Raw genomic sequence first — 12,219 nt, 5'->3', positions numbered from 1 at the left:
TGTGGCCCGCTGCTTGCACCCAAAGAATCTCATCTTTATCTCTGCTGCGGTGCGAGTGTCAAACGTACTCTTTAGCTTGGCCAGTATCTGGGCTGCTGTCCCTTTATCTGTATCAGGCCAGGACTTCGCTTCACGCTGGGCTGCGCCGGCTAGCTGTCCCATTAATATGCCCACCTTCTGGCTCTCAGTCAGCGGATACACCCGGAATAAGCTGTGCAGGCTTTCTCTGAAGTCACTCAAGGTATGGGACTCCCCGGAGTACTGCGGCAGCCATTCTGCTCCCGGTATGTACGGCATGGTGATCGGCATTACCGGCGCTACAGTGGGGGCCGGGGCGACGGCGACTGGGATTGCTTCTGCTGGTGCTGCGGCGTCTCGGGCTATGGCAGCCACCTGCCCTCCCTCTGAGTCGGACATCTTCCTCCCCCTTAGTGAACCTTACCAGGCTCCGTTCACTTTTCAAATTTTCTTCCGGGTCGCGCGGGGTTAACAGCGCTCTGCTCTGATGGCGCGCTCCCTTCGCGCTCTTTGTCAGGCACGCCCCCCTTCTTCCTGCGCTCGGCGAGGCTAATGGCGGCGGTGGTCTGCAGCCAGTACACAATCTTTTAAGCACAATTCCGGCAGGCGCACAGTACCCGGTGGGACCGGGCACGAAATCCTGTTCGTGACGCCAAAGTTGACTCGCCCACCCCAGGGCTATGGGACACCCGGTGCCGGGCCGGACTAGTCCGGTGGTAGTCAGTGGTGGCTGGGCCCGGCTCCGTGGCCCTGGTGGGTGTCAGTAGAGTATGTGGCTTAAGTTAAAGTTTGTGTTCGTGACGCCACCTGTGGTATGCGGCTAATAAGCCGCCGCTGCTGTGTGAGGCCACCGGGATGATGTGATGGCAGCTATGGTGGTACTGCTCCCCACAGGTGGAGCAATGCCCGGGGCACAGTTGGTGCTTGTGAAAGTCTATGGTGCTGTGTGACTAACACGGTGCAGGGCCGACAGGCGAGGAAAGAACCAGGCACAAACAACAGTCTCTTTACCTTTTCCTCTTTTACTCTGGGAACAGTCCAGTCCTGGGAGACCGTTACAGGTGGTGATGGGGATCCGGTCGGCCTGGAAGTACTTGGGGTGATCTTTCTGGCCAGCTGAGTATGAGGCCTACTCCTGTACCTTTCTTGGTGATGATAGGACCCTGCTTCTCTGAATCCAGCAATGGCCCTCTTCGCTGCTGGGACCAATAGCACGTCCCTTCCCTCTGTAGGTGGCTGCGCAGGCCCTCTCTCTGGTGCTTCTCTGCTGGAGTCCACACCGGGCCCTGATGCTGCAGCTGTACCTTGGATGTGTCTGGGCCAGGGGCTTGCAGCTCCCCTGCCCTTCGGATTCGGCTACCAGGGACGGATTTTATACCCTGGCAACCACAGACTCCGATGTCCGAGTCTCTCTGCTGCCTCTCAGCTACTCCTGCTTCTCTGGGCCAAACTGCTCCAGCTCTAGGCCCCAGATTCACAGGACAGCTCACTCTGTGTCTGTTCACTTCTGCTGCTCCCTACAGACTAACTAACTCCTCCCCCAGGTCAGGCTTAAGGAAGCTCCCTGAAACTTCAGGTTCAGAGCTCCCCCTACTGGCCTGAGGGAGAAACTGCGGTGGATGTTAACTTACTGGCCAGTAGATTTCCCCATTACCTCCAGGCTCAGCATTAACCCTCAGGAGGGCAATGCCGTTGTGGCGACCAGGTCCTAGGGCGCCACACTCCATTAGGCGAGCACTGAATAGAAGTGGTTGATAGGGGTTAGGAATATCCAGAGTAAGGGTACAGAAAGTATTCAGTATTTAAATTTTTCACTCTTTCTTTCATTGCAGCCATTTGTTAAATTCAAAAAAGTTCATTTATTTCCTCATTAATGTACACTCTGCACCCCAAAAAAAACAGAAATGTAATTTTTTTTTTTAAATTTTGAAACAAAAAAAACTGAAATATCACATGGTCATAAGTAGACCCTTTTGCTCAGTATTGAGTAGTAGCACCCTTTTGACCTAGTACAGCCATGAGTCTTCTTGGCAATGATGCAACAGGTTTTTCACACCTGGATTTGGTGATCCTCTGCCATTCTTCCTTGCAGATCCTCTCCAGTTCCGTTAGGTTGGATGGTAAACGTTGGTGGACAGCCATTTTTAGGTATCTGCAGAGATTCTCAATTGGGTTTAGGTCAGGGCTCTGGCTGGGCCAGTCAAGAATGCTCACAGAGTTGTTCTGAAGCTACTCCTTTGTTATTTTAGCTGTGTTCTTAGGATCATTGTCTTGTTGGAAGGTGAACCTTTGCCCAAGTCTGAAGTCCAGAGCTCTCTGGAAGAGGTTTTCTTCCAGGATATCTCTGTACTTGGCCGTATTCATCTTCCCTTCAATTGCAACCAGTCATCCTGTTCTTGCAGCTAAAAAACACCCCCATAGCATGATGCTGCCACCACCATATTTCACTGTGGGGCTTGTATTGGGTAGGTGATGAGCAGTGCCCGGTTTTCTCCACACATACCGCTTAGAATTATCACTAGAGCTGATCGAACGCCCAAAAATCCGGGACCGGTGGATCACTGCCAGATTTTAAAGAGTCCGATCCGCAGCCCAGTATTGCCGCATCTATTAGATGCGACAATCGCGGTGCGATACCGGCCCTTCCCAGTGGCCTGGTGCGGTGCCAATCGGGGTAATGAGAGGTTAATAGCAGCGCACAGCTGCTACTAAACCCTAGGTTTACACAAACCTGTAAATTAATGTAAATAAACACAGACACACAGAAAAAAAATTTATTTGGAAAAAAATACAAACACCCCCTCCTTCACCACTTTATTAACCCCCAACGTAGCCCTCCAGGTCCGACGTAATCCACAGGAGGTCCCACGCCGCTTCAGCTCTGCCACATCTGAATATCACAGAGAGAGGCCATAGAGCATGACCGCTCTCTGTGAGCTCCAGAGAATGAATGAGCTGCGCATTGAGTGGTACCGTCACTCAGGTCATTTGCGGTCACAGCTGGAGGTTCCCACGGTCCTTCACCTGTGATCGCAGGTAACCTGACCTCAGGTGGAGGTCACTGAGTTCACAGACCTGCATCTCCTAGCAGAAAAATCAAATTTTTTTTGGCCAAGAGATGCAGATTTTGTGCTGAAATTTTTACACCATATTCCTACATCCAATCTACACCTTTTGGCAAAAGACTGCGGTGTTTTGACGCATGTTTTGGTGAAATCATCTGCACCTGACTTCATCACCAAATTTGCAATTTTTTTTTTACTACGAGATGTAGATTGGGTGCCAGGATATGGTGTAAAAATGTAATAATCACCAAATTTACATCCCTTGGTCCAAAAATTAAAAAGAAACAAAAAAACGTTTAGATGCTGTTTTTGTTCCCCAGCCCTGTGCTTATCTTGGCTGTGTATCAAAAAAGGAACCGCATGCGGTTTTTATTTTGTTAAATAATTAAAAAAAAACAACAGACGTGCCGTCCCTCCCAATTTTTATCTCCAGCCATGATAACGCCGGCTTGGGGCAGGTATATTCTCAGCCCGCAGTCGCCCGGTATTGCCGCATCTATTAAATGTGACTCCCGGTGCGATACCAGCCCTTCCAGGTGGCCTGGTGCGGTGCCAATCAAGGTAATAGCAGGGGTTAATAGCGGCGCACAGCTGCTACTAAACCCTAGGTTTGTGATGGCACTTTCGTCTATCAGATACCTGCATCACAAACCTGTAAATTAATGTAAATAAACACAGACACAGAGAAAAATCCTTTATTTGAAATAAAGTACAAAACGCACCCTCCTTCACCACTTTATTAACCCTCAACACAGCCCTCCAGCTTCGGCGTAATCCACACGACGTCCCACGACGACACACCCAGCTCTGCTACATCTCAGAGCGAGCAGCCATAGAGAAGACTGCCAGCTCTGAGTGTAGCCTGAGCCGCAATAAGCGATGACTGCTACAAAGACTGTCAAAGGCTGTGGGCGCGTCAGCCTGTAACCAATCACATATGAGAGAACGGCCGGTGGGCGGCGAAAAAACGGAAAGCTGGGTGATTGCATGCACAGTACAGGAAGTGAATGCGCGACCCGGAAGCAGTGTGCCGCCATGACACCGAGTCTCGGTAATTATGAAACTGACGCTTATTTGTTGTCTTGTTTATTTTTACTTTATTTGCCGAATCCGGATTGTGCACCCGGAATCCCGGGCCTTGGTCCGGCACCTAAATGTCATTGAAACCGCGCGGATAAAGCCCTAATTATCACCAAAACGTATATCTTTGTCTCATCAGACCAGAGAATCTTATTTCTCATAGTCTGGGAGTCCTTCATGTGTTTTTTTGCACACTGTATTCGGGCTTTTATACGTCTTGCATTGAGGAGAGGCTTCCGTCAGGCCACTCTACCATAAAGGCCTGACTGGTGGAGGGCTGCAGTGATAGTTGACTTTGTGGAACTTTCTCCCATCTCGCTACTGTATCTCTGGAGCTCAACCACAGTGATCTTGGGGTTCTTCTTTACCTCTCTCACCAAGGCTCTTCTCCCAAGATTTCTCAGTTTGGCTGGACAGCCAGGTCTAGGAAGAGTTCTGGTGGTCCCAAACTTCCTCTATTTAAGGATTATGGAGGCCACTGTGCTCTTAGGATCATTGAGTACTGCAGAAATTCTTTTTAACCTTGGCCAGGTCTGTACCTTACCACAATTCTGTCTCTAAACTCCTTGGGCAGATCCTTTTTCACCTCATGATTCTCATTTGGTCTAACATGCACTGTGAGCTGTGAGGTCTTATATAGACAGGTGTGTGCCTTTCCAAATCACGTCCTATCAGTTTAATTAAACACAGCTGGACTCCAATGAATGAGTAGAACAATCTCAAGGAGGATCGCAAAAAAATGGACAGCGTGTGACTTAAATATGAGTGTCTGAGCAAAGGGTCTGAATACTTGTGACCATGTGATATCTCAGTTTTTCTTGTTTAATACTGTAAATATGCGAAAATTTATATATTTCTGTTTTTCCTGTCAAGATGAGGTGCAGAGTGTACATTAATACGAAAAAAAATGAACTTTTTTGAATTTACCAATTGTTTGCAATGAAACAAAGAGTGAAAAATTTAAAGAGGTCTGAATACTTTCTGTACCCACAGTATATATTTCTTCATAGCAAGTTATATTTGACACTGATATAAGCCAACTACGTGGTCTATGTAGTATGCCTGCTAGACCAGGGATCCCAAGTTGCCTTAAAAGTGGGATGTGTATGTGTCTCCCAGCTAGAGAGCTCATCTAATCTGTATATCACGTGTACTTTTTCCTCCCATTCCTGGAGGGTTGGGAGAGAAGATTGCTTCCAATGGAGAGAGATTAGATGCTTTGTCGCTCCTACCATATGGGGTAGAAGCCCATGCTTTTTGGTGCAGTAGTTTATTGAAGGGAAGGATAGCAAAACTTCCTTTGCATTAAAGTCATTTTTTGCAATGCCTAGATTTTGTAGTGTACTATTTATGCCTGCCCAGTACAACTTCAAGTCCGGACAGTGCAAGAAAATATGAGACAAATTTCCGACATTAGCCCCACACCTCCAGCAAAGGTTGGAGTTGGTCAGTCCAAAGTGATATGTTTATGGAGTTCTACCAACGAGATAATTTATATGCATTTTCCTGTAGCAGAGTACATCTAGAGAACCCATGTGAGTTTGCCAGGATCTCCTCGACTTCCACTTTTGTTAGTGTGATATTGAGTTCTTTTTCCCATGAAGAAGGCTGTGTCTATTATTTTTTAACAGACATGCAGAATGATGAAAGATGAATACCCCCTTAAGGGGATCCTTCCATTTCAGTAAATGAATGTCCCTGACTGTCAATTGATTTGGAGTGACTCTGAAGGGGGGCATTCCTTCAACACCGACAGAGCCGCTGAGCTCAATGACCCGCTACCATGCTTTCGATGTCATATAAGTGCCACATCAATGACAGACAATGGGAGCAGCGGCGGAGACTCATCAGTGCACCCGAGGAAGTACAACGCGGTTTGTTTATATTAACCTGCAGCCGGGGATGATCATTTAATAAAAGGGAACAACTTATTTAATGCTGCGGTGTCCAGTGCCACCCAACCAAAACACCTAAAGAAGAGACAAGTTGAGCATCACTCGCCATCCAGCATCCAGACTCTAAAATAGGTCGTTCTGTAAGGATGGAAAAAGATAGGTGTTGCAATATGTCTCCAACTTGTTCACTTCATGCCTAGACGATTTGATGCGGTCATGAAAAACCATGAAGGTCATTCAAAATACAAGATGTAATAGTTTTTGATGTGGGGTATATACATTTTTGCATCTGCTAATTGTGATTTTTTAATGAACGTTATATTATTAACCTTTTATTTATGAGTTAAGAAATTTTCCGTAAAAACTCTGTTGTCAGTATGTTGGAAACTTTTCTTTTATTCAACTTTGTATGTAAAATGACACTAAACAACTAAAGCATTAAGCAAACATATTATCCACCAACCTCCAGCCATACATGCAGTACCCAAATGTCACAATAATCATAAACTAGTGAATATATATTGTAATGGTGCTACAGTTAGCATTAAGTATCCATACCCAGACTATATCCTCAAAAGACTTTCAAAGGCATGCTCATAAATGGGTATATAGTCAAAGAATAGACAAACATATTTTTATTAGACTATAGCAAAAAGTCAGATCAAGGTTAAAAACTCAAAATGAGTATACAGAGGAGGGCGACATAAAATAGGAGGAGATTAAATAAAATATACAGTATTACGGTAACTGTCCACTTACTATATGTGCATAGGGAATATAATATTCATTGTCAGTTCAAATAGGTAATACTAGTGAGACTACTCTGGCACAATGTATCAAGATGAAACATAAAGGACAACATGGTTAGACAGTATATAATGATACCAAGCAGGATTAGGTCAGTAAAATATGAGTAGTTAAGGGCAAATACCTGTATTCATATCCTACTGTAATGGTACCAGGTCCCGACGCACGTTTCAGCACTAGCCTTCGTCAGGAGATACTGTTATGTGGCCCTCTTCTGTATTCTCATTTTTAATTTTTAACCTTGATGGGACTTTTTGCTTTTGTATAATAAAAAATATATTATTGATCTATTCTTTGAGTATATACCCGTTTTTTAGTAGCTTTAATTGTTGAATATCGTGGAATGATATTATTGTGTTGTTGTTGCAGGTTGTCTCAAATTACATTTGGAAAACTGACACTGTAAAAGTATTTTTGAAAATGGAATATCTTTGTTATTTTCTATAGATAATACAACAGGCAGGACAGGTGTGGTTTCCGGATTCTGCCTTTAAGACTGCTCAAGCAATCAAAGATTTCAACAGAGAAGGACTCCCACTTATAGTGTTTGCCAACTGGAGAGGTTTTTCTGGTGGAATGAAAGGTAATTTTTTGCAGTGCTAATAACAACTTGGTTATTATTGGACTGGGTATCACGGGATATTATCCTGCAATTTGTTTATATCATTTATGGGTCAAAAATAATTTAAAATTCATTGTATTATTCATTTATATGTATTACTACAAATAATTACTTTTAATAGTAAAACTTAAATTATGTATCTATTTTTAAATGATACAATAAATTTGTCTTTGAGAAATGGTGTAACAGAAACCTCTTTCTAGCCTCCTAACATTTTCACTGCACTTTCCATGCAATTTGCCAGGTCACCACTGGAAATTGTGCTGGGCAGCGTATTTAGTGTATAGTGTATGGGTAATGGAAGATGCCTTGCCCTGTGGCCTAATAGTCTTGAAGCGCGTAAATTCATTAAGTTGAAGGATATGCATTAACTTATTATTAACAGCAATACAGGAGTCACCATAATAAAACAATGTATAATAACCTAATCTTTAAGTGACTTCAAAGGATTTCTCCCACGTAGCTCTCCCCTGGCTTTCTCCTTGCTGTGTGATAGTCTGCTTCTACTGAATTGATAGTTCATCAGGCCCGAACTGTGCCTTTTCAGTAATGCTGTATGAGGCAGCTTTGCCGTTTCAATATTAAAGAAGCACAGTAGCACTTGAAGATAGCTGACATCTGGAGTTAAGTGTGCGCTCCAGCGATCCTGGCTAACTTCAGTGTAGTTGTTACAAGCTTGCGAACGCAAGTAGAAGAGAGCAGAACGGAACAGTAAAGTTCTGTGTTCGTACCAAACACAGACTTTGCAAAAATAAGTATGCTTGTTCGGAGTTCGGGTCCTTTACGTATGCTGACTATCGCTGTGCTCGGGTATGCGTTATGCTCAAAAATTCAAACTAGAAAAGTCCAGCACGTCCATCAATGATATTAATAATATTGATCCTTTATTTTTCCATTATAAAATCAGACAAAGGAGATAACCATATCACCATTCGAAGTATCCATACGTGTCCCAGATACACGGTTCTGGGACATGCATGAATACTTCGAATCGTGATATGGTTATCTCCTTTTTCTGATTTTATAATGAAACAGTAAAGTATCAAATTTATTATTATCATTAATGGATGTTCTGGATTTTTCTACTTTGAATTTTTGCGTCTGTGGGTTGTGTTTCGTGCACTTCTATGACCAGGTGAGCTGGATTTCTGCTACTTTGTAATGCCTAATGCTCGGCCCAGTGCAAGCTGTACTCGCCAAACCAAAACTTCAAGGGGTCCATTCATCTCCAGTCGCAAGTGATCTTGATTTTATGGCTTCTTTTACTGCTGCACATGTGACACTTAGAAGGGTTTATATTTTTTCACCAACCAGATGTGCTGGACTACTTAATTCTATAGTGTTTACAAGTTCTTTTGGAAATAGCTTGTAAGTGCTGTGTATATTCAACTACTGTAGCACCATTGGCTGGTAACTTGGGCAACGAGCCATGAAGTATGAAATAAAAAATGGACTTAGTTCTTGAGAATGGAGGGAAATTTTAATAATGAGGTCAATTATATAGTTTGCCATTTTACCTATGTAAGCAGATGGAAATAATGTGACAGAATGTAAATGTGTAAAAGTCTATTCTGCAGTGAAACCACTGAGAATATTAAGAAACCTACAGCACTGGATTGCATTGTTTTATGTTACTCCTGTTCTGTGATATTACTGACAAACATTTTTCTTATAGTGTGCAGAACAAGGAATCCTGTACAAATGTTGTTGTTTTTTTTTTTTTTTACCCATTTGAAGGAGAAAAGAAATCGTTAAAGATTTCCCATTAGTTTTCGGGACATGGTTCTGTTGCTATTATCCTGTGTATAGAAGCATGTTTAAGTGTAGCTTGTCAGTCTTGGAAGCCCTTTGGGTGTTCCTGAGCATTTCTGGTTTCAGTGCTTGAAGGGTATTATGCAGGAAGGCAAAATAAACAATTACACCACCTCTCAAAGCACACAAACACACCACGAGAAGCCAATTGCACTGTGGGTAAAATTACTCCAAAATTGTGTGTAATGAGTAGGAAAAGATTAAAGAAAGCTCTGGCTATGCTGAAAATTGACATTAGTGAGGAGAGAAAAAAAAACTCTTTACTGTGCGGCCTGGGAGGTCTAATTCAGGCAAGGAACAAAAAACATATCAAGATTGTGCTCGGAGTTTCTCCAATGAGTTGTCTATGGCCAGAAGGCTATTCCATATAATGTAAAATTAAATTATAAAATTCAAGTGAATATTTTTATGAAATAACCATTTGCAAGCAGTTTATTTAGATGAAGTGGCAATGACCCACAACAGTAAGACATCAAGCGTGAAATTTACTAGAAATTAGCAGTAGGGCCCCAGACTCTGCATGATTTGTCTGAAAGGATGTAAATTTATGTGAAATTAACCCCATTGCTACTGTTCAAAGACAGATGTTTAATAGTCCTGCAGATCTCTTAATATTTAATTAAAGAAATATTCCACTTTAAAACAAAAAGTGAGTAAACAGAATGTGAAAAAATAAACAGAATTCTGTATATTTTTTTATATTTGTAATAGTTAATTTAAAGTTGAAGATCTCATTACACATGTAAGGTATAGTCTATCTAGCAATAAAATACCCATGTCCCTGACTGATCCTTTCTTTCGGTGTGTCCTCCGATACAGACATGCTTTTGTACATAGGAGCTGTGCTATGTGTAATGAGTAGCATCCTTAGCTGTATGTCGCATACAAAACCATCGTTACTTACCGTATTTTTCGCTTTATAAGACGCACCTGATAAGACGCACCCCAAATTTGGTGAAGGAAAAGAGAATTTTTTTTTAATAAATGGGGTCCGTCTTATAATGCCAGTGTCCGTCTAACAAATCATATAGGGTATATGTCCCTCATAGCCCCCATCCTAAAATTAGCCCCGTTAATCTGCATATAGCTCCCTTATATTGAATATAGCACCCTTGTGCTGGCACACGTCCCCCAGTGATGCCACATGTCCCCTATGGCTGGCACACGTCCCTTATGGCTGGCACACGTCCCCTATGGCTGGCACACGGCCCCCTGTGGCTGGCACACGGCCCCTATTGCTGCCCATGGCCCCCTGTGGCCTGCACATGGCCCCTATTGCTGCCCATGGCCCCCTGTGGCTGGCACACAGCCCCTATTGCTGCCCATGGTCCTCTGTGGCTGGCACATGGCCCCTATTGCGGCCCATGACCCCTTGTGGCTAGCACACAGCCCCTATTGCTGCCCATGGCCCCCTGTGGCTGGCACATGGCCCCTATTGCTGCCCATGGCCCCCTGTGGATGGCACACATCACCCTGTGTTTGATATGGCCCCCATGCTGCTGCTTATAGTAAAATAAACTCTTTCCTTACCTTCTCCAGCACTGGCCTCCCTCATGTCTCCTTCCGTGCTGCTGAGCTCCAGCACTTCCTGGTTCTTGGTGCCGGTCATGTGATCGGCACAGCAGAGTGACATGATCTCTGCGTGCCTGATCACAGCGGCAGGAGGGAGACACCGGGAGACACGCTGGAGGAGGTAAGTAAAGAGTTTTTTATTTTACTATGGGCAGCAGCATGGGGGCCATATCTAACACAGGGGGGCATGTGCCATCAAAGGAGAGCACAGGCACAAATAATATTGGCCACTCCCTCAGCCCGTCACCACGGTGCGGTTTCAGCACCATGGTGATGGACAGCGGCAGTGCATATTATATGAGTGGGAGCAGGAGATCTCACGCTGCAGCCTTCACCAGCCTCTTCCAGCCTGCCTCAGCCTCCAGCACCGCTCCAGAGCCGCCCCCACCTCCCCTGGACCTTGCAGTATATAATCCGTATATTCGAATTATAAGACGCACCCCCTACTTTCCCCCAAAATTTGGGGAAATAAAAGTGCGTCTTATGAAGCGAAAAATACGGTATATTTCTCTAATAATTTTCTATAGCTTCTTATAATTTCCAGATAATGGTTAGGATCTTATGTTAAATCTGCATGCAGTTAGATACCAGATTAAATAATTCATGTCTCCATCTGATTTCAGCTAAAAGGCAAATCACTTTTTATATATATATATATATATATATATATATATATATATATATATATATATATATATATATAAAATTATATATTTTACCCCCATAAAATATTTCCAATCTTCCGGTACTTAGGTGTCTCGGTTACTCCCATTTTACTTTCCCATATCAGCAGTGATGGTGAGATGAATTTCAGGAAGTTTGGTGAGTCTTTGATAGCATTAATGATTGATTGCTCTCAGTGAGAGAAACAAAATTTTAATCTTGTAGTTCTGATACCTTTCAATGGCTAACAAAAATAAAAATTAAATTATGTTACAAAGCAAGCTTTCGAGACTCGTCAGATCTCTTAATCAGGCATTGTATGGCAAAATATATGAAGAAACACAAATATATACACACAGAGGCATGATATAATAAAAGGACATTTAAATAAATAAACAAACACTGAGCTGAGAGAATGAATCCTTGATTAGCTTTGATTAGTGGTGTGAAAGTTTTATTGTTCAAATATCCCTGTAGGATCAGAGGCCTTGGACCCTCACTGTCTCTGGAGAAGACTCCTCAGATTTTGTAGTGTGTCATAAATCCTCCTGACAGATTTAGTCCTGTGTGGACAGAGTCAAACTTTGTAATGAATTTGTATTCCCAGATCCAATGATTTTGTGATCTGAAGTTGACATTTAATATGACAACTTTCATGTAGTTTATGTTGTGTCCTGAAGCACAG

The 12,219-nt window shown here is 43.2% G+C and overlaps 1 protein-coding gene across 1 annotated transcript in view; it reads left to right on the top strand.

The window, feature by feature from the left end:
• The window catches only part of ACACA (acetyl-CoA carboxylase alpha), a 776,656-nt gene that overhangs the window by 612,160 nt on the left and 152,277 nt on the right, over positions 1 to 12,219 (top strand). Inside the window, exon 49 of the mRNA XM_075335853.1 lies at positions 7,313 to 7,448. Within this exon, the coding sequence (XP_075191968.1) occupies positions 7,313 to 7,448 (136 nt within the window). The remainder of the gene's footprint in view (positions 1 to 7,312; positions 7,449 to 12,219) is intronic.

The sequence above is a fragment of the Anomaloglossus baeobatrachus genome, chromosome 2 (genome assembly GCF_048569485.1).
Source record: "Anomaloglossus baeobatrachus isolate aAnoBae1 chromosome 2, aAnoBae1.hap1, whole genome shotgun sequence".
Classification (NCBI taxonomy): Eukaryota; Metazoa; Chordata; class Amphibia; order Anura; family Aromobatidae; genus Anomaloglossus; species Anomaloglossus baeobatrachus.
This window is presented reverse-complemented; position numbering and strand designations above follow the sequence as displayed.